Source organism: Staurois parvus, unplaced genomic scaffold (genome assembly GCF_062004578.1).
Source record: "Staurois parvus isolate SC_StPar_1 unplaced genomic scaffold, SC_StPar_1.0 ptg000154l, whole genome shotgun sequence".
Classification (NCBI taxonomy): Eukaryota; Metazoa; Chordata; class Amphibia; order Anura; family Ranidae; genus Staurois; species Staurois parvus.
The window spans coordinates 3766904-3794483 of NW_028317950.1; the positions used below are offsets into that span (position 1 = coordinate 3766904).

Sequence of the window (27580 nt, forward strand, 5' to 3'; positions counted from 1 at the left end):
TGACTCAGTCTTGACATGGGGACTACTTTGAAGGTGACAACAGCCGCTTGTGTATAGGTAAGCAAACTTTTTTTACAGTCCATTCCAGGAATTAAATTGTCACAACTCATATACACAAGGGCTTCCAGACCCTTGCACATTGACTTTTTTACCTTTCTTTTACAATCACAGTTCTGAACATATTGGATTGACATACATATCTATTTTCTATGTTCCATCAAAGGGAAACAATAAGATTCTCCTGAAGGTTTCTGAAGATGTGGGGTTGATTTAGTAAACCAGATTCATTTTCAAAGTGAATTTTTACTTAACTAGGTGAATTAAGCAAAACAGAATGAACATTCACTTTGCAAAGCCTACCCAAAAAAAAAAAAACAGGATTTTTGCTTGCACATGATTGGATGATTGAAATCGGGACAAATTCACCAATTTCAATAAGCTAAGTGATTTTTCTCTTCGTGCAGGGAATTTTTACTTATCTTAGTGAATAAGGTGAAGTTGTACTGATTTCAGTCATCCAACAAAATCCTGTCTTTCAATTTTCCTTGCACATGATTGGGTGTTTTTTGAAAAATAAATTTTTATTTTGTTTTACCTCATTCACCAAGAGAAGTGAAAATTCACTTTGAAAGTGGACATGCGCTGGCTGGCTATACATGGTAAGGTTTCTCTTGTTCAGCCCCATGAGATGAATGAGGGAAATCGTTTGATTACCCCATAGACACTAAGCAGTATGGATGGAGGTGCAGTGCTGGCTATTGTATTCTGACAGCTGCCTCCTGCAGACAGTGCCTGTGTCTGATTGGACTGGATTGGATTTCCACTGGCTTATTTGACAAAAGCAAATTGAACTGATTGAGTCAAATTCACATTTCAGAAATCATTCATGAATCTGTCTTGACTGTTATCCTTATCTGCTATTTTTTAGTCAGTATTTCATGCATTTGTCCTGATGAAGCGGCCCTCTTTTTTCTTGGGACTCAAGTTTCCTCAATACGTAATAACATAATTGGGAGCCACCATGATCGGTTCCTGAATGTTAGTGGGGTTTTCAGCTGCCAGGGACAGCTGAATCTGTTAGCTAGCAGCACATCATGGCGTCGGCTGCTAGTTGTCAAAAAAGGAGAACGTAGGATAATGACCCTTCGGCACAAGCATCATTCAGGGGAATGTTAATTTAGAGTTTGCCTTCAGGAAGCTGTTAAACTGGTAAAGTGATCAAATGACTTGGGAGTTGAGGCAAAAATCCATTTACCAGACTTCAAAAACATTGCTGCAAATAAAAATATATATATTTTTTAACTCTTCAATTTGCTTAATACATAGGACTCACCACTAAAAGCAGTGCAGATGCTTTGGGTAAATCTAATTATGGACACCTTTGCATCCCTGGCGTTAGCAACGGAACCCCCTACAGAATCACTGCTTCTACGCAAACCCTATGGAAGAAACAAACCCCTTATATCTCGCACCATGATGAAAAATATACTTGGTCATGCAGTCTACCAACTCGTCATTATCTTCACATTGTTGTTTGTTGGTAAGTGTCAGAAAAGATGGTTCAGGTGGTCAAGTGATGCCACTCCACCATTGGCCCTATTTTATTTAACCCTTCTATAAATAGAAAGGTTAAATCAAAGTGGTACTCGAGCCAAAATGTTTTTTGGAGTAGGGAAAGATCAAAACCTCTGAAAGTTTTTTCATTGCTTCTGCTTTGTGAAGGATTTTGGAGCACTAGGTACCCCAGTGTAATTAAATGTCCCAGTAGGAGCTGACTTTATCCTTTTTACCATTTCTTTCAATGGTTCCAATGTTGAGAATACTGGGGTTACCCTTGGCATCTGTAACTGGCAATCTTTCTCCTATCTAACTAGTTGTTTCCATCCCCACTAGGCAGCTTAAGTTACTTCTTGTCTCAGTGCTCACCAGGACAGATATAGAGGGTTAATGTACCCACGGGTGACAGGGGTTCAATTCCTTCCCTACTCTATGCAGGAATTAAAAAACAGTTTGGGCTATTATTGAAGGAAAATGATTTAGGAGAACTAGGTGTAAATGAATGTACCAGTAAGCGTTGACTTAACCTTCTTAGTAATTCTTCCAAAGGTTCCAATGTTGAGAATACTGGGGTTGCCCTTGGCATTTGTACCTGACAATCTTTCTCCTATTGAACTGGTTGCTACCATCTCCACCAGAAAGATGAAGTTACTTGTTGTCTCAGTAGTCACACGGAGAGATATGGAGGGTTAATCTACTCAAAGGAGTCACTGGGGTTCAGTTGTTTCCCTACTCTATCCAGGAATTAAAAAAAAAAATAAGGAAAAGGGTTTTGGAGCCCTAGGTGTAACTGAATGTTCCAGTAAGTGTTGACTTTATCCTTCTTACCAATTCTTTTGTACCAGGATTGCCCTTGGCATCTGTGCCTAACAATATTTCTCCTATCTAACTCTTTTCCAACATCCCCACGAGCCATCTTGTTGGGTAGGTGCAGTGTGGTGTGCTAGCAGAAAGCACACAGTCCCGGATTGCCAAAAACAATGTATTGCAGAACTTGCAAAACAGTACAAGACAGAGAAGGGAAGGCTCATCTAAAAGGGTCACTTAAAAGTAGAGTCAGCAGAGTGTAGACCTGAGCTGGCAACAGCATCTGTCAAGGACAGCAGTGTGGCCTGGCCAGTCCAATCCAAAGGGGAGCTTCCTGACAATGCAGATGTAGACCCTACTCTTTCCCTACACTTCCGGAACCTCTCTCTACCGCTAGTGCTGTACCTAACAGATGGGTATCCTGCCCCTACACTAGCCACTCTCAAAATGTGCACCAAAACCCAGAGGCAGAGACCTAAAAAGACTTTACATTACTCAAGATGACCACCAGGGTTGCCTGGCTCCAGCACATCCAACTGGATCACTGCTCCAGGGACCAAGGAAGTCATAGAGAAACCCAGTTTCTCCTGACTTTCTCCTCCAGTTGGATTGCTGCTACGGGCGAGTGGCACCTGCAGTGGAGACTGTAGACTGTACATGCTTACAAGCTGAAGTTACTTTCTGTCTCCATAGTCACCAAGACAGATAGAGGAGGTTAATCTACTTGGAAAACATAGGGGTTAATTTCCTTCCCTACTCTATCCAGAAATTTAAAGACAAACCTTCAAGTAACACACAGACTAGGACATTTTTTGGAAAATCTCTCAAAGACTGAGACCACACCTCCCACCCCGAGAAATGATTGCAAAGAGATGAAACCTTGGGATTTTTATTGTGTTTTTGCTACTTTTCTTTTTGATGTATTTCAAGGAATGAGGCTGTAAGATTGCTTTTGTTCATATTTGTCTTCTAGGTGAAATCTTCTTTGACATTGACAGTGGCAGAAATGCCCCGCTACACTCCCCTCCTTCTGAACATTACACCATCATTTTTAACACCTTTGTCATGATGCAGTTGTTTAACGAAATCAATGCACGCAAAATCCATGGAGAGAGGAATGTATTCGATGGTATTTTTTCAAACCCAATTTTCTGTAGCATAGTGCTGGGCACTTTTGGAGTCCAGGTAAGAACCTCCTGTATTAATTTCATTTTACCACACTGTTCACTAGTCATCAGAAATCCAGTGCTCATGTAACTTCCTCTAAAATGAATTGAAATTTCAAGGAGCAATTTTACTGGTCTTTATGGAACTGTGTGCATGGGCCCAGAGAAAACAAAACCCCTGTGTTTAGAAGAAAGGACTGGCTGATCATGTGACTGCTATAATTGTCCGTCACAGTGGTCACATGATCAGAAGCCGGTCCTTCCAGCTCCCGATCATAAGCGGAGCTCCAAATCATAAGCAGAACTCCCAGTGCAGAAAACTCTGCTGACCACGGATGAATATGTGTGGGAGTTAAAGGACCAGCCGATCATGTGACCACCGTGATTGGATGTCACAGTGGTCGCAGGAGCTGGTCCTGCCAACAACCGATCATTAGCAGAGCTTCCAGAAAAGAAAACTCTGCTGCCCATGGATACATATATGCAGTCTGTGTCAGTTAATTCCCGTCCCATTTGCCACTGCACATGTGTTACATGGGCAGCAAGAGGTTAAAGTGATTGTGTTATAACCTGCAATATACAAGTACTGTGCAAACACACACCATCTCTGTTTTAACTAAATGGTTTATTATTTATTTCTATGGATTACATTTTAAGTATTTTTTTATACATTTTGTTATTCTCGTTTCAGATTTTGATTGTCCAGTTCGGAGGGAAGCCCTTCAGCTGTTCTCCTTTAAACACACAACAATGGCTGTGGTGTCTGTTTGTGGGAGTGGGGGAGCTTGTTTGGGGACAGGTGAAATATTGCTGTATGATTATCCACCTAATATGGATTTTGTTTCTTAGTAGCAAAACCAATCAGCTGAATAGTTACCAGTGATGTACATCAAGTTTTAACAGCATTTAAGGCACCTTAAAAAGTTTAGAGCAGGGTTTCTCAACCAGGGTTCCTCCAGAGCTTGCTGGAGGGTTTTGAACAATGAGCAATTGCTGCCTCTCATATAAGTTCCCACTGACATCATTGACCTTTTTCAGCTATCTGTAAGGGGATAATTCCTACCAATGAGAACAAATGTAAGGAGCATTCTTCCCCTGAACTCACAAGAATGTATTATGAGTTGCAGATAGTCATTTTCAGTGAGGGTTTCCTGAGACCACAAGGGTATTTCAAGACTTCCTTTACTACAGTTAATCTTTTCTCTATTACTGGAATAAGCCTGCCATACACCTCTCTAATTTCATCCAATTCCAACTCAGTCAGCTGGAAATTGAGTTGTAGGTGGTCCTGTCAGCACCACCTGGCTAAAAAAAAAAGCAATATTTCAATCAACTATTGGAAAAGGTGGAAAATTGTTGGCCAAATAGTGCCTGCATCTGATTGGATTGGGTATTCAGCACCCAAGAGTAATGATGGCCACTGAATGCAATAGCCAGTAGTGGAGATTACTTCATCTATCACTATTTAGATGGATGGAAGAATCAATTCATATATTTTGTGTAGCTCTCCTAGCTTTACCCTGCCTTTTTTGCACTGTCTCTGTGTAGAGGCAGATATCTTGGTCAAGGAGCAAAGCTTTCCTTTCAAATGTGAGAAATGCTCCCTCAATGGATGGTAACTGATGACTGAGGGAATATTTAAAAAAGGGCATGAAAGATTCAGCAGATACAGATTTACAGAATGAATGAAGCAGGAGCAGGGAGATCCTTGCACTGCACATTCCTCAGCAACAGTCTTTTCTCCAGCAAGGAAAACAGTGAGCAGCTTCCTCTTCAGCAAGGAGAACAAAGAGCAACAACAGTGACATCACCAAATTTTAGCCTTAATCTGTGACTTAGGCCCCTTTAACATGGGGCAGGCTCTGTTTAGATCAGCAGGGGATCTGTCCATTGACCCACTGCTGATCAGAGCAGAGCAGGGGGATGACAGGTCAGTGTCCACCAGTTTATGCAGAGCGAACACAGACTGAGCCAGCTCTGCTCTATGGGGAGCAGGGTGTAAACAGACAGGTGTTGTCCATTTATACCCAGCCACCCATAGAGCACAGTTGGTTCAGTCTGTGTCCTCTCCACTATGATCCACCTAGATAAAAGAGGCAGATCCAATTCCTTTTTAGTTGTGGGTCAGATTGCAGGTAGGTGGGAGTAAAGTGACACAAGCCTGTTTATATATGCCGGTTCATAGGGGTGAATGGAGGATCCTATCAGGTCTGCTTGAAAAACTGACAGGTGGACCTGATTGGAACCTTCCTGTGAAAGGAGCCTAAAAGTCAGAGGCACCTGTGCCTTAAATGAGCTCACAACACAGATATACAGCTATGAGGCTCAGCCATAGGAAGTGCACTGCTATTTTTCATGAGAATTTCAAAGCAAAAGATAGATTTTTTCCATGATCTGCTTAGGCACAATTAACATTTCTAGATGTTCACTATAAAAAAGCAGATCTTCATTTTTTTTTTTAATTCAGGCCCACTTTAAACATGCTAATAATGATAAAGTGTCCTCTTTGCCAGTATTATTGGATGTTATTTTAGCATGCCATAAGAACTCTTTAGCATGCCACATTTTGATGAGTAAAAGTCTAAGGCTACGTTCACACTAGCCTTGTGTGCAGGCGGCAGAGAGGCTTTTGAGAAGCGTTTTTACCGCTTCCCAAACGCCTCTGCCTATTCTGCACATTACAGCACATGGTGCTGTTCTAACGGGAGCGTTTGCGTCGCGGCAAAACGGACGCCTCTGGACGAGTCAGGAGGCGTTGAAGCCTCCTATTCTCGTCTATGGTGCCGCTCCGCACCGGCCGGCGTTTGCGGTGCGGTTGCGACGCGGTTGCAGGGCGTTTGCGGAGCGGTAACACCACTCAAACTGCATTATAGGCGTTTGTGGGGTGTTATTAACGCTCGGCAAACGCCTAGCAACCGCCGCTAAACCGCGCATGCGGCGTTTGCGGAGCGTTTGCCGAGCGTTAAAAAACGCTCCGCAAACGCCAGACCAACGCTTGCCAAACGCTATAGGGGCGTTTGGCAAGTGTTGGCAAAACAGCCAAGTGTGAACGAGCCCTTAGTCCTACAAAACAGGGATAGAGACTTGTTACACCAACAATTCTAGCACACATTAATATATAGTATATAGTAATAGGCTAACTTCCATTAAATGGAAATCTTATAACACAGTTCGCCTGTATGTTTAGATTTCCTTGGGACCCCAAATACCACAGAAATCTTATGTAATGGCAGTCATTGGAAAACCAATATTTAAATAGATGTGCCAAAATACTATGTTTCTCTGCCTTTACTGCTGATGAAATTTGTTCCTGGACATCAAGGATGGAATCATGGATCTACTTATGAATACACATAATGAACCCTTTAAAGATCTGGTCTTCCTGGAAGGCCTGGCCCTAAATAGCACAGCAGTTCTCTTCGTATATTTTTTCCTTATCAGAATAACTTTATTATCCCTTAGACTGCATTCACACCTGAGCATTTTGTAGCTCGAAGATGCTCACCAAGCATAATCCCATGCATTTCAATAGCCCCTGTTCATGGTCAGATATGAACAGTGGTCATTGAAATGAATGGGATTGTGCTTGTTGAGTTTCTTCGAGCTTCGAAGTACAAAACGCTCAGTTGTGAATGCAGCTCTCAAGTTTACATATAGCCATTTTTCTTGTTGATAGGGCAGGGGATAGTTAAGACCCCCTGTCAGTTTTTTTGTTGCCTCTAGGTTCTGTTGCATAGATACAACAGGAAGAAAGAGAAGATCTCTTCAAAGCAAGCGAAAATCCCCTTTTAGACAATTGTCTCCAAAATGTGTTGGAACCATTGGTAGATTTCCCATTACCTGTTGTTACCGTGACAACTCTAAAATTGTGGATTTCTCACCACTTTAAATCTTAAAAACAATGGTCACCAGGACCAATAGAGAGGGTAAATCTTCCAAGAGGGACAGCAATGAATACCTGGCTGGGGTTTTACACTTCCATACTCTAAATTTTTTTAAAAAGTTGGGGATTTACATACACTTGGTTCTTGGCTTTGAAGGGGAGAAATGTTCAGAGCAACCAACAAGAGTGGGCTTTTTACCAATTCTATCAATGATCCCAATGTTCAAAACAGGTATAGAGGCACTCACGGGTCTTGCAGCAGAAATAATGCAAAGCAACAGTGTTTTATTGTCAAAGTTTCGATGGAGCTCAGTGCATCTTTCTCAAGACCAGAGAAAGATGGACTAAGCACGATCAAAGCATTGGCAATAAAATGCTTTTGCTTTGAATTATCTTTGTTGCAAGTCTCATGAGTCCCCTTATACCTATTTTGAGTGTGTATGGATTTTTTTGTGGGTGAGTACTAGGGCATTTTAGACAGTTGTCTCCAGAACATGTTGGAACTATTGGAAGATTTCCCCTCACCTCCTGATCCTTTGACAACTCTAAAGTTGTGGATTTCTCACCACATTCAATCTTGAAAACAATGGTCAACCAGGACCAATAAACAGAGCAGTGAGTCAGCAATGAAAATCTGACTGGGGTTTTACACTTCCAAAATCTAAATTAAAAAAACAAAAGATTTGGATTTACATACACTTGGTTCTTGGCTTTGGAGAGGAGAAATGTTCAGAGCAACCAACAAAAGTTGACTTATTCCATTTTACTAATTCTATCAGTGGTTCCAGTGTTCAAAACAGATACAGAGGCACTCACAAGTCTTGCAGCAGAGATAAATCAAAGCATCAGTGGTTTATTGCCAAAGTTTTGATGGAACTCAAGACTTAAGAAAGATGGACAAAGTTTTGATGGAGCTCAGTGCAACTTTCTTAAGACTTGAGAAAGTGGACTGAGCTCCATTGAAACCTTGACAATAAAATGCTGTTGCTTTGAATTATCTCTGCTGCTAGACTCATGAGTACCTCTATACCTGTTTTGGATTTGTTGGATTTTTTTTTGTGAGAACCAGGGCATTTACCTCACACATAGAGTGCACTGGCAACCCTTTGAACCAGTTTAATGGCTCCATTATAGAAATTCCCAAGGATGCCCTCGGCATCTATACCTGACAATCTTTTTCCTATCTAGCTCATTTCCACCATCCCCACCAGCCAGCTGAAGTGTTTGAAGGAAGCAGGTCACGGGCCAGGCAAAGATGAAATAACAGATGAAGAGATGGCTGAAGATGAAGAAGAAATTGATCATGCAGAGAGAGAGCTCCGCAGGGGTCAGATCCTATGGTTCCGTGGGCTGAACCGTATTCAGACACAGGTATGGCTTTCAAACATTTGTTGGTGATTGCTAATGACTGATTGTGGATGAAGATCTCAGGGGATCTGTGCTGCATGCCTCTGTCATAGTCTGTTCAGAACGATTGAGCTATAAACCCATGCGTTAATAATCCAAATGTTTTGTTTTGATAACTTTTCTCTTCTATCCAGGTTGGCCAACAAATGCGGCAAGACGCTTGATTAGATAACAGAGAAACCATCTCCTCTTCCCTTCTGTATTGTTTAAAGGGAATCTATCATGGGTTAAATATGTTATTCATATGTAGGGGTTTATTGCAGACTGGTTAAACTAGGTTAAGGTGGATAATGACGTTATCTTTTTATCAAGTGGGAATGTTAAAAATGGTTTATCGGAGACAACACCTGATAATTTTGTTGGCAACCAAAGTTGAACAGGCTTAGATAAAGAAGCTTCTAAAGGACAACAGTGCTTTTTAAGGAATCCCCCATCCCCTTGAGTCTAGCCTGCTTGTCGGGCTGACTCAGCGATGCGCAGCCTTTCCTCCAAAAACGTCCACACCCGGACCTCTTAGTGGGCATGTGCGCAATTGCCATATATATTTCTATGGCTGAGCCCTAATCATGGCGGCCTCCTGTGGTCCTGCAGTGTACAGCTCTCCCCTTGGAATAAATGGGAATTTGGCACGCATGCACAGAGCCATTAGCTAGGATGTTTTTGGAGGACAGGGTCTCTAACTCCTTATTGGAAAGGGTTTTTAGAACAATTGTTCTCCTTAAATAAGGAGGAATAGGGTAGTGTAGTTCAATCACTTGGTACAGCCAGCTATCAGAAACACGTGATGTCTTCTCCTGCTGAGATGTGGCTCATAAAAGGGTGATGGGATCGCTCTATACTCTAAAGGGATAAGGAATAAGCAGTCCTCATTCTGTTACATGATGTTTACCAAAAGCACAACCACCACCTTTAGGATTTGAATGTAGAACTACAGGTCCACAGACCCAATTGCAGCATGCAAGACTGTTTTCCTGTGCGTTGGTGGGAACAATCCCTACTGAAAAGCAATGGGATTTCTGCTGTCCATTCACTTTGTTTGCAGCAAAATTCAGCATCCAGGTCAACAGTGGAACCTTTAGAATTAATTGCAGTGGGTTACGACACTTTGCTATTAGTCTGCATTATTTAGCTTTAGGTAGCTGCTTAGTAAAAAAAAACAAAAAAACCCTGTCCAAATCAATACTAGAAGATTGTATATTTCGGTTTGCCTGGAGTATTCTACCTCTAGTACTGAATTCAGAGCATGCTCTAGCAGTGAGGTGCCGGCACACAGGTCTGTCCCTTGTATCCTGGCCCGAGTGCTCCAATCGAACTTTCCAGTATCCATGTCAGCAGTGAGGTGGTCTCAGACCTCACTAGAAAATTTTTGCATGGTATGTGCATGTAACCCTTAGTGACCAGTCTCCAGTATATGTGCATTAACACCCTCAGTGACCAGTTTCCAGTATATGTGCATTAACACCCTCAGTGACCAGTCTCTGGTATATGTACATTAACCCCCTCAGTGACCAGTCTCCAGTGTATGTGCATAACCCTGTCAGTGAGCGGTCTCCAGTATATGTACATTAACCTCCTCAGTGACCAGTCTCCAGTATATGTGCATAACCCCCTCAGTGACCAGTCTCCAGTATATGTGCATAACCCTGTCAGTGAGCAGTCTCCAGTATATGTGCATAACCCCTTCAGTGACTAGTCTCCAGTATATGTGCATTACCCTCTCAGTGACCAGTCTCCAGTATATGTACATAACCTCTTCAGTGACCAGTCTCCAGTATATGTGCATAACCCTGTCAGTGACCAATCTACAGTATATGTGCATTAACCCCCTCAGTAACTAGTCTCCAGTGTATGTGTCTTGACCCCATCAGTGGCCATTCTCCAATGTTTGTGTATTAACCCCCTCAGTGACCAGTCTCCAGTATATGTGCATAATCCCTTCAGTGACCAGTCTCCAGTGTATGTGCATTAACCCCCTCAGCTTCCAGTCTCCAGTATATGTGCATTAACCCCCTCACCCCCTCAGTGACTAGTCTCCAGTGTATGTGTCTTGACCCCATCAGTAGCCAGTCTCCAATGTTTGAGTATTAACCCCCTCAGTGACTAGTCTCCAGTGTATGTGCATTAATCCATCAGTGACCAGTCTCCAGTATATGTGTGTGTGCATTAACCCCTCCGTGACTTGTCTCCAGCTTATGTGCATTAACCTCAGTGAACCAGTCTCCATAGTCGGTGCATTAACACCTCAGTGATCTGTCTCCAATGTGTGCAAAAACTCTTGGTGCTCAGTGTCTAGTATATGTGCTTTACTCTTCAATGTCCAGTCTCCAGTGATATGACCCGTATCCAGTCCCTAACATGTGTTAACACTTTAGTGATCAGTCCCTATAGCAAGTGTATTAATCCTCCAGAAAAAATTCTCTATTGTATGTGCATTAAACCCTTAATGACCATTGTCCTGTGTATGTTCCCAGTCTTTAGCATATGTGCATTAGCCCAGCAGTGACCACTTTCCAGTGTATGTGCATTAACTTGGTAGTGACCAGTCTCCAGTGTATGTGCAATAACCCCTCAGTGATCTGTATCCAATGTTTGCAAAAACTCTTGGTGCCCAGTCTCTTATATATGTGCATTACCCATTAGTGAACAGTCTCCAATGTGCATGCATTAACCTCGCATTGACCAGTCTCCAGTATGTGTGCATTAAAGTGTTACTAAACCCAGGACCCTGCATTCACTATATATGGTCCCTCACAGTACACAGAACATAGAAATGCAATTATTTTAGTAAATATAAACTGCTAAATACCTTTTCTCATCAGCAGTATATAGCAGTCTTGTGACTTCTATCAGTGTACAACTGAGCACTGGTTAAAGCTTGTAGGAGGAGTTTTCATTCTCCCCTGATTGTCCTATGGGGCTGCATAACCCCCGACCCTCTGTCTGGACAGTGCTGATTGGCCCTGTGCTGATCACATGCACTCTCCCAAAGATTGTACTGTTGTGGGTTTAGTAACTCTTTAACATCTCCATGACCAGTCTCCAGTGTGTGTGTGCATTAACCTCTTAGTGACCTGTGTCCACGTTATGCACATATAACCCCCTTAGTTACCAGTCTCCAGTGTATGTGCATTAAAGCTGAACTTGCGCCAAATAGCCAAATTTAAATTTAAATACATGTGTGTTAACTATTTTATTTGCCAAATTTTATTTAGCCATTCTTCACCTATCTCTGCCAGGTAGACAACTCTACTACTTTCCAGTTCAGCTTTACTACTTCCTGAATCACCTCCCTGCTGATTGGGCAGAGGATATGGTGCAGGCTGGAGGGGAAGAGGTGACATAGATAACTATTGCTGAATTCGGAAATAAGGAAGTCACTTGCCGGGCTGTGCGTTGTGGCAGATGTGTGTAAATCACAAGACTGGCTGTATGGAATCGCACATCCAATAGCAGGTTAAACAGTATACATACGTTGTTCTAAAGTTTGCATTTACCTGTTTGCCTGGAGATTTGCTGTAACTGTGATGGTATGTACTAATAACAATATTCCTCACCTTCATTCCCCTCTCTGCCCACCTTTCCTATAATAATTGCTATGTGCCACATCCCATATATAGTATAATGTACAATTAGCTGAGATTCGGGAATTTTTAGGCACCTACACATAAAATGCTATCAAAATTTTTTTTTTATCATACAAATTCATTAAAACCATCATAGAAAATCAGCAGCTGACCATCTACAAGTATATATCTAAAGAGACCATCCTCACTTCTACAGATGATAATCACATGCGAGTAGATGACACCCCAATGCATTTCAGTTTTTCAAAAAACTCTTCAACAGGGGAAAGTGATGGTCGATAATGTATCCATAGAGAGCACAGTGAGATACAGCTGAATGTCATAAAGTGTCAATGAAAAGCAATGCCCCAAAGGAATATTTATCCAGGGGAATGCAAGGGGGCGCTATAGATCCCCACTAGGTGGGATTCTACAGGACCAGTCAAGCCAGATTTCCAACATAGGAGTATATATGGATTTCTTCCATGTAGACCAAGGGTGCTCAACCTGTGGCCCTCCAGCTGTTGCAGAACTACAAGTCCCAGTGATGCATTGCCAGCCACTGACAGTTACAATCATGACTCCCAAAGGCAGAGGCATGATGTAACTTGTAGTTCTGCAACAGCTGGAGGGCCACAGGTTGAGCACCTATGATGTAGACAGAAGATGTTACCTCCAAAAGGTATCACCAAAAAGGGGAGCAGTACAGATTGCAAATGTATATAGTTCACTAAATGAATAGGTTTCTTCCATATATAGATCAAAACCCAAAAGGCTTGCTCACACTTTGTGTATCCACCATCCACCTTCTAAACAAAGAGCCAGTTTACTGTCCTTCAGAGTTTAGGGGAGCTGGACTGTGGCCATTAGGAGTAGAAATTGTCCTGGTGTCAGTGGGAGTAAGCAATGCATCTTTGGTATTAGGGGAGGAATAGTGCCCCATTGTTGGTGTCAGTTTGAGGAAGAGTGCCCCATTGTTGGTGTCAGTGAGAGGAATAGTGCCCCATTGTTGGTGTCAGTGAGAGGAATAGTGCCCCATTGTTGGTGTCAGTGAGAGGAATAGTGCCCCATTGTTGGCGTCAGTGGGAGGAATACTGCCCCACCTTTAGTGTTAGTGGGAGGAATAGTGACCCATTGTTGGTGTCAGTGGCAGAAATAGTGCCCCATCATTGGTGTCAGTTTGAAGAAGAGTGCCCCATTGTTGACATCAATGGTAGAAATAGTGCCCCATCGTTGATGTCAGTTTGAGGAAGAGTGCCACATTGTTGGCATCAATGTCAGAAATAGTGACACCATTGTTGGCATCAGTGGTAGAAATAGTGTCCCATTGTTGGTGTCAGTGTGAGGAATAGTGTCCCATTTTTGGTGCCAGGGGGAGAAATAGTGCCCCATCATTGGTGTCAGTTTGAGGAAGAGTGCCCCATTGTTGGCATCAATGGTGGAAATAGTGCTTCATTGTTGGTGTCAGTGTGAGGAATAGTGTCCCATTTTTGGTGCCAGGGGGAGAAATAGTGCCCCATCATTGGTGTCAGTTTGAGGAAGAGTGCCCCATTGTTGGCATCAATGGTGGAAATAGTGCTTCATTGTTGATGTCAGTTTGAGGAAGAGTGTCCCATTGTTTGCATCAATGGTAGAAATAGTGACCCATTGTTGGCATCAGTAATAGAAATAGTGTCCGATTGTTGGTGTCAGTGGGAGAAATAGTGCCCCATCATTGGTGTCAGTTTGAGGAAGAGTGCCCCATTGTTGGCATAAATGGTAGAAATAGTACCTCATTGTTGATGTCAGTTTGAAGAAGAGTGTCCCATTGTTGGCATCAATGCTAGAAATAGTGACCCATTGTTGGCATCAGTAATAGAAATAGTGTCCCATTGTTGGTGTCAGTGGGAGGAATAGTGTCTTATATCAGTGGAAGGAAAAGTGCTCCAAGGGCCAGATAAAGGCAAGCAATAGGGCGTATCCAGTCCCTGTACCGCAGTTTGGAGACCACTGATCTATAGTATTCCATAAAATGGCAACCATTCTGAAACATTCCATATGCACAAAGTTCCAACAACCAATAAATAATTTAAAGAGGTGGTATTAACATTCATAGATATATGTGTAGAATTTGAGTTTCAGTAGATCATCAAAGCAACTGATTTTTAAAATGAAGGAGATAGAGATGACTTCCTGTCCTGTAATCTTGTATATCCCATTGTGTTGCTTTGTTCTGACTATTTTTGCAGCTCACATAGAGCAACAGGTTGAACAGCAATGGTTACTTAAAAATTAACCTAACCTAGTAACCAATAGGTAACGTATTGCAGCCACTACACCACGTTTTAATTTTCAGCAAGTACAGAAAATACCCATGTAATGGAGAGGAACACAGGCAGACTTGTTTGACGTTCAGCCTGGGTGATAATGCTCCCTCCATAGATGCAGTGGATTAATGAGCATTGTCACCTAAGAAATGTGTTAACTGCAAGACCACCAGGTGAAGATTAAAAGGGAAAAAAACTGAAAAAAAAGAACCATTATAATAGCTGCGATATATTACACTTTTGTTTTTGGGTTTAGATAAACTTTAAATGCCAGTGTCTCTATGGACATAGACACTTAGTATACCAAAAGTCTTTTCATAGCATAGTATAGAATTCTCCATGTGGACCACAAGTTCAGAAATGTTAAAGAAAGGTTTGTAGGTAAACCATTGGGCCAGTCAGGGGCAGTAGTTGTCCAATCAGCTGAAAATACATTTTGTGATAGATTCCCTTTATCATCCAGACATGATGTACCAAAGAAACACTCATGTTTATATCTTCAGCGGTTTGTTCCACCAAAGGAACTTTGGAAAGTGATTATTTTTTTTCTGAGGTGGTACTGATGGACAAACCTGGCTGTTGTCTAAGCAATTCAGTAAACAAAAGACACCTTTACATTAAAAAATAGCATTGAGCTTTTTTCCTATGTATAATGCCAGTAGGAAATTGTTGGAAGTTTTTTGGACACTTTCCAGAACTAACAATTTTTATTCGTAATGGACTGGAGATTTTTCTTTAACAGCTCGATCTTTGTGTCTTTTATTTAAAGTATAACTTAAGGAAAAAGTTTTTTCTTTTATGTTTTTTTGGATAGTGTTGAGGGATTAGTACACTTGTCATGTCTTTATTTATTTATTTTATTATTATTTGTTTTTTGTTTTTTTTATTGGTTGAACATATTTTTTTTTCAACCTATGTAAATATGTTTTTATTGCTGTCTGTGTCCCCATTCGGCAGATTCGCCCTTTCTAAGTTCTTACTAAGTGTCCAAGTGACTATTATCACCAAAAGTGAAAGTGAAAGAAAGTTCCAAATTTTAAGTGGTCACCAGAACAGGAATTCAGGGGAAATCTGGTGAACTTAGGGACAACCAAGGATTCCCTCACTTTGGATTACCTTCCTGTTTTGGCTATGGGACAGGAAGTGAAGGCAAATCTCCCCAATGGGACACAGATAACAAATAAACAAGGATTTCAACTTTACTTTATCCAAAATTTAAAAAAAAAAATGAATTTCAACTTTAATGTGCCTACACCACTCAAATCAGGCTTTACAATCATTTTCCATCTGAGAAGAAGATAAAGAATACGCACCTCTCCTACTGCTAGCTGCAGAATCTAGCATTCCCGGTTGTGTCGGATGACTGGTTCACCGATGCACTCAGTGGTTTAGATGGCTGGCCCCCAGCATGCAATGCTATACAATGGAGGACTGACTAGAGGAACCACAGTTCAGAGTGGTGAATCTGGAGCTCACAACTCCTGGACCTGGCAGATTCGGCAGTTTCTCTTTATGAACACAGAGATCAGTGGCAGGGGCCACAGGAAAGGTGAAAAAAGGTCTACTTTGCATGGGGTAAATGAATGTAAAGCTTGATTTTAAAGAATATGGAATAGAGAACAGCTGTTGTGACACAAATGAAAAATGGGTTGAAAGTCTTGGTGATGTGCCCTGCTAAGGAGATCCACCACAGGGCAGTGCAGTTGCTTATACAGTATGCAGCCAAAACATTTATCATCTGAGCTGACTGGTCATTGTGAAAGACAAAGTTACAGTTTTAATTTTAACCCACGGTATGTAGAATAATGTCCCCCCGGGGCTCTGACTACGTCCTTCCCCCCCCCCCCCTTTGAAAGCTAGAAAAGCACTGTGCTCAGGTTCCCTCTAATAACCAGTAACCAGTCAGAACAGCTCCTGATAATGTGATTACTATGTCAGTTCTAATCACATGCAAATGAGGATACATTCACAAAATATGCATTCAGCCTGCAGAGAATACTTTAGCCTTGTGCTTTTTCTTAATACTGTAGTTGTCAGATACAATTACAGTATTAAAACAAAGAACATTAATATACACTCAGCGCCCACTTTATTAGGTACACATTGCTAATGCCAAGAAAATCTCCCCCACACCATTACACCACCACCACCAGCTTGAACCATTGATACAAGGCAGGATGGATACATGCTTTCATGTTGTTACGTCAAATTCTGACCCTACCAGCTAAATGTTGCAGCAATCAGTCTTCCCATTCTCCTCTGACATCAACAAGGCATTTTTGTCCACAAAACTGTTGCTCACTGGGTATTTTCTCTTTTTCGGACCATTCTCCGTAAACCCTAGAGATGGTTGCGCATGAAAATCCCAGCAGATCAGCAGTTTTTTAAATACTCAGACCAGCCTGTCTGGCACCAACCACCATGCCACATTCAAAGTCACTTAAATCCCCTTTTTTCCCCATTTTGATGCTCAGTCTGAACTTTAGCAAGTCGTCTTTACCACCGTGAGTTGCTGCCATGTGATCGGCTGATTAGCAATTTGTGCTACCAGGCAAATGAACAGGTGTACCTAATAAACTGGCCGGTGAATGTGTACACACACACACACACATATATATATATTTTTTTTTCTTTACATTAATATAATTATTTTTGCAGTTTTGTGCATTTGTCAGCCTATAATAACAACAGCGTTTATAGTGAAACAGTCTACACAATAAAAGCATTATATATCCTTAAAAATATCTAAACATTTTAGGTATGCAGATTAGTTATAGTGATGCTAAAGTATATGTAAACCTAATTGCTAAAATTCAGATGTAAACCCAATCACCCAAAATTGCAGTTTGGTCCCAAGAGTTCTACGAAATCTCCTGACTGGGCTCTTTTAGACTCTCTCGAAGTCCAGAAGAGCCCACCTGTGACTGAAATATTAGTTTTAAGTGGACTGACTCATTACAACAGACTTCATTTTGGAATATCTTTCTAGACTTTGATGCTAAACTGAACTAGAAAGAATTTTTCTTTCTTCAGTTTTGGCAACATTATCACTTTTTCTATTGTGTGCCCACTCCATTTACCTGCTAAATGTTCAATTAACGCTGTTGCTGAAAAAGCTTCAAAAATTAGGACCTGCAAAAGGTTGCATGTACTCATCTGGCCTGCCAACAATTCGTTCGTTCTTCACCTTTCAAACAGCTACAACCTTCTGAAGAATCTTCACATTCAACACTTCCAGATGCCTGCATCCCCTGCTACTTACTCTGGTTTCTTCTGCTGACCCAAACATCTCTACCGTGTTCTATAGTGACACTGGAGCTGTTGGAAGAAACCAAAACACCCAACAGGAGGACAGGCATCCACCTCACCTGGAAATGTGTTGGATGACAAGAGGCTGATGCTGTGCAAGAGAGTGAGGAGCTAGGAATGGGCAGTGGGACAGGAGAGTATAAACTGTTTCTTTTGAAGGTCCATCTTTTTGACATTTTTCAACTCAGTGGCAAAGTCACTTTAATATGTTTGTATTCACAATATAGGCTGCAACTGTGTAGAATCGATAATAAAGGTTTAGCAAAATGGGGACACATGAAATGTAACTTCTCAAAGTGGCAAGTATACAAAGAAATGCCTTGGACACTGCTGGCATTCTGCAGCGAGACACCATTATTTGTGATGTATGTATCAAAGTTTGAGGAGAAACAAAAAATTGATTTCAGGCTTACATATTGTGGAGGTTGTCCATATCCTCACAAGTGAAAACTGCTCCCCCCCCCAAAAAAAAAATAAATTGCCAAATTGTTACAAGTATACAAAAAGTAGGACCTCCCCGAAAACTAAACAGGATGGACTGAAAGTAATGCAAAACTGGGCAAAACTTTGTATTAACTTACATAGGTCATTCAAATTTCACATATTGGTAGACTAACTCATCCTGTATAGTAACTCTTCTTTTTTTTTCTCATTGCAGCTAAATAATGGATTCCAAGCAGAAGCAACATGCCGTCATTGAGTTCTTTATGAAGAAGGAGTGCAGACGGCTATAGAATGTTAATGGTGATGACATATTTGACGAGCACGGTCTTGTCTTTGGTGACTCTTGTCACTGGTGCCATCTCCATAAACATTCTGTAGCCTTCTGCAGATGTTGGACAGCTTGCACCCCTCCTTCATCAAGAACTCAGCGATGGCATATTGCTTCTGCTTGGAATCCATTATTTACCCGCTTTAAGAAAAAGAGTTGCTATAGAGGAAGAGTTACTCTACCAACCTGTGAAATCTGAACAACCTATGTAAGTCAATAAAAAAGTAATGCCAAATTTTGCATTACTATCAGTACATGCCTTGTATAAAGCCAATATCTTGGTTGGTTACACCATTCTTTTGACCCATTAGTCTGGCGATCTTGCAGTGCCCTCATCTGCTATATTTAAAAGCATATCATTATTAAAGAGATTTGGAAATTAATTTTACACAGAGAAAATGTAAAGAGCTAACAGAGGAGAGCAGTGTGAGAAAGATCTAGAATGGTGAAGACAAGGTTTGGATTGGTTGAGACCATAAACACCATCCAAAAACAGATGTCACATTTTGGATGGAGTAATTTTTTTAATAGTGTGTTCTCTTATTTTTCCCAAAGAAGGAACATTTGAAATGAAAAGAAAAAAAAAAAACGAAAAAAAAAAACACTATGTCATTTTCTCTCCTACAGATGGAGGTAGTGAGTACCTTCAAGAGAAGCGGTTCATTTCAGGGTGCTGTGCGTCGGCGTTCCTCGGTCCTCAGCCAACTCCATGATGTAACAAATATTTCTACTCCCACTCATGTAATTCTCTCTGCCGCCAATGCCACCAGCACTGCTGGGAGTGAGTGCGATTTCCTTACTGCTCATCAGTAACATTCTGAAACCCACCCTTATACAAGTTATTTTATCTTATCTTTTTTGCAGTCTTGCATTTTCTGCTCACCGTGATTTTTTTCTTTATTTATTGCTTTGTCTAGTCTTTTTTCAGTCAAGGTGGTGTATGATTTCTAAAGCCATATTCTCCTTTATTCTTCAATATTTGGTGTGCCTAGCGTACCATGCTTCTATTTGATACCTAATCCAGCTTTGTTTGTTTGCAATGGATTTTGTTTTCCTTATGGCTAAGTATGCTATCCGCCAGAATAGCTGCTACTGCTGCTACTGCTTTCAAGAGCCTTTTCCATTTTTGTTTTTTTGTTACAATTTGTATATTAAGCCTGTAGTACCAGATAACACCAAGCACTACTTACAATGCAAACCCATGTGCCACATCTAATTACCGTATCATTTAAGCTTAAAATATTATGGGATGTTTCATAATGTGGAAACACATCTGAATATAAATCAACAATACATAAACATAATAACTACTTTTGTCTTTTTTTTATTAGACTAAAAAATTTGATATTTCCAAATATTGTTGATTAGGGTTTAAAAAAAGACACAAGTCAATCTAGTTAAACCAATAAAATAATAATTGTGAAATAATAGAATTATAAAATAATCAAGCCAAAATAATTTTTTGTTATAGTATAGTTTGGTATAGTACTGCTTGTATGTTAGTGCAAATAAAAAAAGTATCACGGACAGTACTCAATTGTTTTTGTTTTTGCTTAAAATCTCTTTCAACTTTTTAATTTTTTCACCTAGATCCATACTTGGGAGATTTTGTCCCACTTCAGAACATAAAGGCAGTGAATTATTTTCATACAAAGACTATTCTACATCTTAAAAGCTGACAAAAAAATTTGATATTTCCAAATATTGTTGCATAGGGATGAAAAAAGACACAATTCCATCTAGTTAAACCAATAAAATAATAATTGTCAAAAATAATAAAATGATAAAACCAATCAAGCCAAAATTATTTTTTGTGTTTGCGTAAAATCGCTTTTAGCTTTTTTATCTTTTCACCTAGGTCCATACTTGGGAGATTTTGTCCCACTTCAGAACGATAGTGAATTATTTTCACACAAAAACTATTCTACATCTTAAATGCTGATTGAGGGAAAGCACCAAAAACCAGGTGTATAAATCTGGCCATAGATGGATAGAATTTCTTTTATTTTTGCACCTAGGTCCATAGATTTTGTCCCACTTCAGAACAGAAAGGGAGTGAATTATTTTCTGACACAGACTACACAACACGAGGGAAAGCACCAAAAACCAGGTGTATAAATCTGGCCATAGATGGATAGAATTTTCGAACAAAAATTCTTGGGAAAACTTTTAGGAACATTTATACAAATATTCTTAATAAAAAAATTCTCAGAACATTTGAATGTCATTTGAAATATTTTGTTTGCTTTTAACATTTGATTTTGGAATGAATGGACATTATTGAACAAAAAACACATACTCTGTCTTTGTTTGAGACAAATTTTCCATCCTGCTCCCTTTAGTTTTCTTGCCACTACGGTCGAAAACGAACATCAGTTTGACCCACTGATGATTATGAAATAAACAAACTTTCTTAGAGCATTCTTCTATTAAAAACTTTTGTTCAAAATTCTATCCATTTATGGCCAGCTTAAGTCAAGAATCAGTTTTATTTAGAAGACACATACAATAATACAGTCAACGTGCTTCGGATGTTTGAAAGGTCCCACTTCATCAGGACTTGGTCAATTCTGCAAAAGGTGTTTTCGGACAATAGAGTTGAATAATAATCCAGAGAAATACTGCTCCGGTCAATGGTTATTGTAAGCTCAAATACTCATCGGCATGAGCAGCCTTGTCTTTTGTACTGCAAGACTTTTGAATGCATTCCCAAAGAATTATTCCAGATTTCTTCATGTACTGCACCTCTTGCAGTACCTACTAAACCTGATGAAGGAGGACCTTTTAAACTTCTGAAAGGGGTTGGCTGCTTTACTGTATGCATCCTCAGGAAACAATTATTTCTGGACTTCACACACTTAATTTTTGGCACTATCCTCCATTACATTTTAAGTTGTTTTTTTAAATTCAAGTCACTTTAAAACCCTTGTTCTCTAGAGAACTGGCCAATGGCAATTCCCCAGTACTGGACAAAACATTAAAATTTGTATCAACACTCAGAATTTTAGTCTATCAGGCTATTAGTTGACCCCCAGATGCCGTGGTCCAGCAACAGAGGTTCTGACCCTTGCCCACTCTGTCTAAAACTAAAAAAAAATAAATAAAAAGAATAAATATTTTGGACTAGATTTTTTTTATTTATCTCAGAACCCAGGTATATGTTAATCAAAAATTTACATTTTAAACATCCCAATTTTTTTAATACCTTTTCCTAAAAAAGAAAATTATTTAACTACTGATTTGTGTTTGATGTTACATTTAACATTTGGAACGTGAAATGCGTTTTATATCTTTTACAGACAAAGGTACAGACAAGATGCTCTTTAAATTTTTCTAAAGCAAGTGGATTATACAACTAAGAAAATTGCAGAATTAGACAAATATATTTAGTCTTAAATTTTACAATTGTAAATTAATAAGAGTGCATACATACATCTACACATTTATAGTGTTGGTTTTGTTTTGCAACTAATGTATTTTATCTTGTACTGCAGTTTTAATATTGATTATTTACTCTGATATAAACTAAAGTGGAAACTGCCACAATACAACTGCGACAAATTCAATGAATGTTTATACAGATAGAAACTCCTGGTGCTCAATGTTATTAATTTTTTTTTCAAAAAAGTGCCAAATGGTTGCAAACACATGAGAAAAACCTCTTTGCATGACGTGCTTTGTGCACATAAAATTTCATGATTTCTTCTAATGAAAATGGCAACTAATCACACAGGAGACAAGTTACAGAATGGTAAGACAAATTTTACCTGTAACAAAATGAGTATCTCGAAAAGAGAATATGGCAAAACATCCTTACAAGTCTTGATATGTTCATAAAAGAGTAAACCTTCGAGTATGGGCCCAAAGTGAAAGCTGATATATAAACATTACTTCTTCTTGCTTTTGCAGCATAGGAAGCATAGTTCCTTCTTGCGGTGAACAGCATTGAATGTTCACATCAACAGAAAACCATTAACAACACTTTCTTTCCCATCAGGATACCTTGGGAAGCCATCCAGTGCAATTGAGTCCTTGTTGAGCTATCATTTCAGGCATTTTTTTAAATATTTTTACTTTTTTCTTTTAAGAAATTGAATTGAAATTTGAAATCATTTTATTTTTTTGCTTTTAAATTACCAAATGATGCTACAAATTTTTTTTAATGCAAATACATTTTTTAATGTTTACTGCCAGCCAATTTAATTTAAAAGCAAATTTTCAGATTGTTTGTGGCAGTTTACAGCTAAAAGATCCGCATTTCAACTTGCATCTGAAAACTGTCCTATCTTAAAGGCAGTTAAGGTGGATTTTTAAAACTTCTATGGGAAGGTCTGTGCATGGACAAATCTGCTAAATTTAAAGATTTAACCCTTTTAATAAACGTTTCCAACAAATATATCAAAACTTGTACGGAAGGTCTATAGATGGACAACTTTGTTAAATTTAAAGATTGAATCTTTTGGTAAATGTTTCCAACAAATAAGTAAACAGTACATTGCTTGAGCAAAAAGATGCTATAAAAATGTAGCAAAAACAAAAAAAATCTAAATTAGAAAAGGACAAAGAAAATGTAGAACTTTTATGGTACAGAATGGTTATAGTTTTTTTTTTGATTTAACAGATTATTGTATTATACATTTTAAAATGTCCATAAGTTCCTTTGCTAGACAAGATATTTTATTTTTACCATTTTTTACATCAGTCTTTGTCAAACCAAAACTTATGCAGTCATCAGTTTCAGTATTTTCAATCCAGAAAGGTTTAGTAAAATTTAAATTTTTTGCAATTTGATTAATGAAACCAAACTAGGTGGAGAATTGATCTTATAATGTAATGTATAACTTCAAAAGTAAACTGTCACAGGCCTTATCTCATTACTTTGTAAAATATAATGGTGTATTTACTACGTCAAGTTAAGCCTGAAATGAAACCTTAACCAAGGGCTCAGAGAACTCTGCATTTCATTACCAAATTTTACAGCTCAATAGCAAGCTTTTCCTCTCTCGGTGTCTCTGTTACCAAATGGATTGGTGGATTTGTCTCTCCTCTGGTGCTTGATCTAAAATAAATGTTTTTTTTCCCTTTTTTTTTTTTTTAACTTTTTATGATTTGGTGCCGGTTTTCATCATTGAACACAGTTTCTTCTTTTAGCTTGTTTGCCTTTTTCTGTCATTAACACACAATCATATTTTTTCTTCGAAGGCCTTCATATCACATCAAGCCATTTTTCTTTAAAGACATAAGGCCTCTAGAGGCGTCTAAAATCACATTTAGGGGCAGAATCTCAAGAACACCGAAGGAGTATCAAATGCAGTGCACATTGAATAATCAGATCGAACAGTTTACAGATTTTAAGAGCGACACATAAATAGTAATCTCTCTTCAAAGATAAATTCAGCTGATTTTTTTTTTCTTTTTTTTGGTTAAGAGAGTGATTATTTTGCAAGCAACACTAAGATTCAAGTATAGATCTTTTTAAAGACTGGAAATCCTTGGTATGGTGTATTCCTTAAATACGTTTAGAAAAGGAACACATAGCAGTGCTCATGCTTATGGATAGTATTTTTGCTCATTTTGTTGACTACCGCAAAGGTCATACATCCTTTAGAAAATGATCAACACTAATACTCCCAGTATTAAAAAAATGGAAAAAAGGGGGTACTGAATTAAAAAAGTAAACTCTTGATTTAAAGACATACATTCACAAAGAATTAACAAAAATTAAAATTCCATGCTTGAAGCCTTCCATGAATCCCATTAGCACCACTTCTTTGCGAAATTCTAGGTGTGATCCACTCTGTGTTTCATTGGCTTTTCTCCCTAAAACCCTTACCTTCTTTTCTCCATTTCTTCCCTTTCCCGAGGCATGGAAGAACACAAAAACATCCTCGCATGCTATAATCCTCGTTCCACAAAAAGGCTGACCAATCGAGCTAGTCCCTTTATACAGCAACAATGGGCTTAAATACTCGAATGTTTACTGTGCCAAATATGCATGATTGAATTTGGAGCTCCGCCTCCATACAGTCAAGGCTGTGTCACTGTGTGGGCTGAGCCTTCTATTGGTGTTTCATTATTACGAGTCACGCTGAACACAGTCATGATAGAAAATCTTGATTTTTTTTTTTTCCTTCTCAATTTCCCTTTCCTTTGGGTCACAAGTGCAGCATGAGTGCATTTTTTCATCATTCAGAAAAGCTTTATTTTATTTCACTTTATGCCATCTCAACTATTTGGTTAAAACATCCATTGGCTCTTCATGCTGTGCACAGCTGCTCTTGATTCAAACATTTAATTTCTTTTTTTTATTCGCATGTTTTGTTGGAATATAGCAATACCAATTCCTGCTGTTTGTAAGTTATCAGCACTGCTGTAAGTTAGCTTTTGGCATAGTAGTTGTGATTTCTCCACATCCCTCACACCATTTGGAAAAACAACTGCAGCGTCAAAAGTTAGCGGGACATAATTAAAAATAAACACATTAATTAAAAATTGGTTGTGATTTTTTTTTTTTTTACTTTGAATAAAAAAAAATTAAACTTATAATGCATACTCAAGTTATGTATATGTAAATTAAAGTTATATGTAAATCACTTTTTAGTAATTAAAGTAAACATTAGCAAATTAAAGTGTGTTTTGATGTAAATATAATTATATTCATGGGAAGGAAAGAATTTTAGGGCACACAAAACTTTCATATTTATTAGTTAATAATTAAATTTATATAATCAGGATATAAAACAGTGGGAAAACACAGGTCTGTTCTTACAAAGTCAATTGTGTGGAAAATAAAGAATTTCTGAGATTTTATGGCCTCCAACTTTTTATCAGGTGATATACTAGCATTTGTGTATCCATTTATTATTTTAGAGTTCAGTAGTAGCCAGTAGATATCTGCAGAAACCATTTTAATTGAAATGTTTTCACTTAAAAAATAGCAAATAAAATTGAATAGTAAAGTTCTAACATACATAACATACATAATACACATCTTCATTGGAAACAATATTTGGAGTTTTATAAATATTAAAAATTAATTGTTAATGTGGTAAATGTGGTGGTGATTATAGAAAAATTTTAATTTTGTCAAACAAAAGAAATATTTCATGATTTATAGGGAAAATTTAGTATTAGTTCAGGTGAACAAATATTCCAAGCTACTATTATAACATTTTATGCAGCCTTTACATTTTTTATGTACACTTAGTGCCAGTGCCGGGACAAGGTCATTTAGTGACCAGAGCAAAGATACCAAACAGTTCCCCCCCCCCCCCCTTAAAAGGTATGAGCATTATGTGTCAGCAACAATCCCCTCCCTCACCCCCCAAAAAATTTGGAGCACTAATCACACTTGTTTCCTTTACGAGCCAAACATCTCCCCAAACAAAAATTCCCCTTCTTCCAGTACAAATCCCCCAACTCAAATCCTATCCCATTCCTAATTCCCCCCTCCTAGCACAAATCCTTTACCCCTCAAATTTCCCATCTGAGTATAAATCCTCTACCCCCCTCCAAATCCCCCTCTCCCAGGACAAATCCCCCCCAAATTATTATTATTATTATTATACAGGATTTATATAGCACCAACAGTTTGCGCAGCACTTTACAAAATGAAGGTAGACATTACAGTTGCACTAAAATTTGGTACAAAGAGGAAACAGAGGGCCCCACTCGTTAGAGCTTACAATCTAGGCGGAAGGGGTGAGTGATACAAAAGGTAATAACTGTGGGGGGGTGGGCTGATGGAGGAAATAAAAGGCAGTTTACTAGTTAGAAGCAGGATAGGCTTCTTTAAAGAGAAAGTTTTTTAGGGATCATCCAAAGGTGGATAGATTAGGAGATAATTGGACAAATTGGGGTAGGGAGTTCTATAGGATGGGAGAAGCTCAGGAGAAGTCCTGGAAGTGAGCATGGGAGGAGGTGACACAGGAACTAGAGAGCAGAAGGTCTTAGGAGGATCAAAGAGAGCGGTTTGGTTGATATTTTGAGACCAGGTTGGTGATGTAGCTGGGGGAAGAGTTGTGGATGGCTTTGTAAGTTGTTAGTATTTTGAATTTTATTCATTGGGCGAGTGGAAGCCAGTGGAGGGATTGAAAGAGAGGGGTAGCAGACACTGAATGGTTGGTAAGTTGGATGAGCCTGGCAGCAGCATTCATGAGGACTGGAGGGGGGATATCCTACGTAAAAGTAAGCCAACGAGGAGGGAGTTGCAGTAGTCTAGTTGAGAGATTACCAGGGAGTGAATTAGGAGCTTTGTGGTATCATTGGTTAAAAAGGGGCATATTCTGGAGATGTTGCGGAGGTTGAGGCGGCATGATTTGGACAGGGGTTGGATGTGGGCCTGAAAACACATTTCAGAATCCAGGGTTACCCCTAGCACCATGGAATGTGGGGATGGGTTGATGGGTTGATAGTGGTGCTATTGATCCTGACAGAGAAATCAGGGGAAGAGGCACATGAGGAGGAAATATTATGAGCTAAGTTTTGGATAGATTGAGTTTTAGGAAGTGGTGTGACATCCAGTCTGATATGTCTGTTAGTAAATCAGTGATGTGTGTGGAAACTGATGGGGTGAGCTGAGGGGTAGAGAGATAGATTTGTGTGTCATCAGCATAGAAATGGTATTGGAAACCATGGGAAGCTATCAGCTGACCCAAGGAAGAAGTGTAGACTGAGAATAGGAGAGGTCCAAGAACAGAACCTTGGGGGACCCCGATGGTGAGAGGAGTAGGAGAGGAGGAAGTGGAGTTGTAAGTGACACTGAAGGTGCGGTGAGATATGTAAGAATCGAACCGGCGGAGAGTACAGTC

General features: G+C 39.3%; 1 protein-coding gene across 5 annotated transcripts in view; it reads left to right on the plus strand.

Moving 5' to 3' along the window:
• ATP2B3 (ATPase plasma membrane Ca2+ transporting 3) overlaps positions 1–27580 on the plus strand; it is a 380238-nt gene that overhangs the window by 345576 nt on the left and 7082 nt on the right. For 2 of the 5 annotated variants that reach the window (XM_089674936.1, XM_089674937.1), the window contains 5 exons: positions 1327–1540; positions 3338–3549; positions 4222–4329; positions 8602–8784; positions 19398–19551. In XM_089674936.1, the coding sequence (XP_089531062.1) occupies positions 1327–1540; positions 3338–3549; positions 4222–4329; positions 8602–8784; positions 19398–19551 (871 nt within the window). The remainder of the gene's footprint in view (positions 1–1326; positions 1541–3337; positions 3550–4221; positions 4330–8601; positions 8785–19397; positions 19552–27580) is intronic. The other 3 variants (XM_089674934.1, XM_089674935.1, XM_089674938.1) reach the window with 2 other exon arrangements.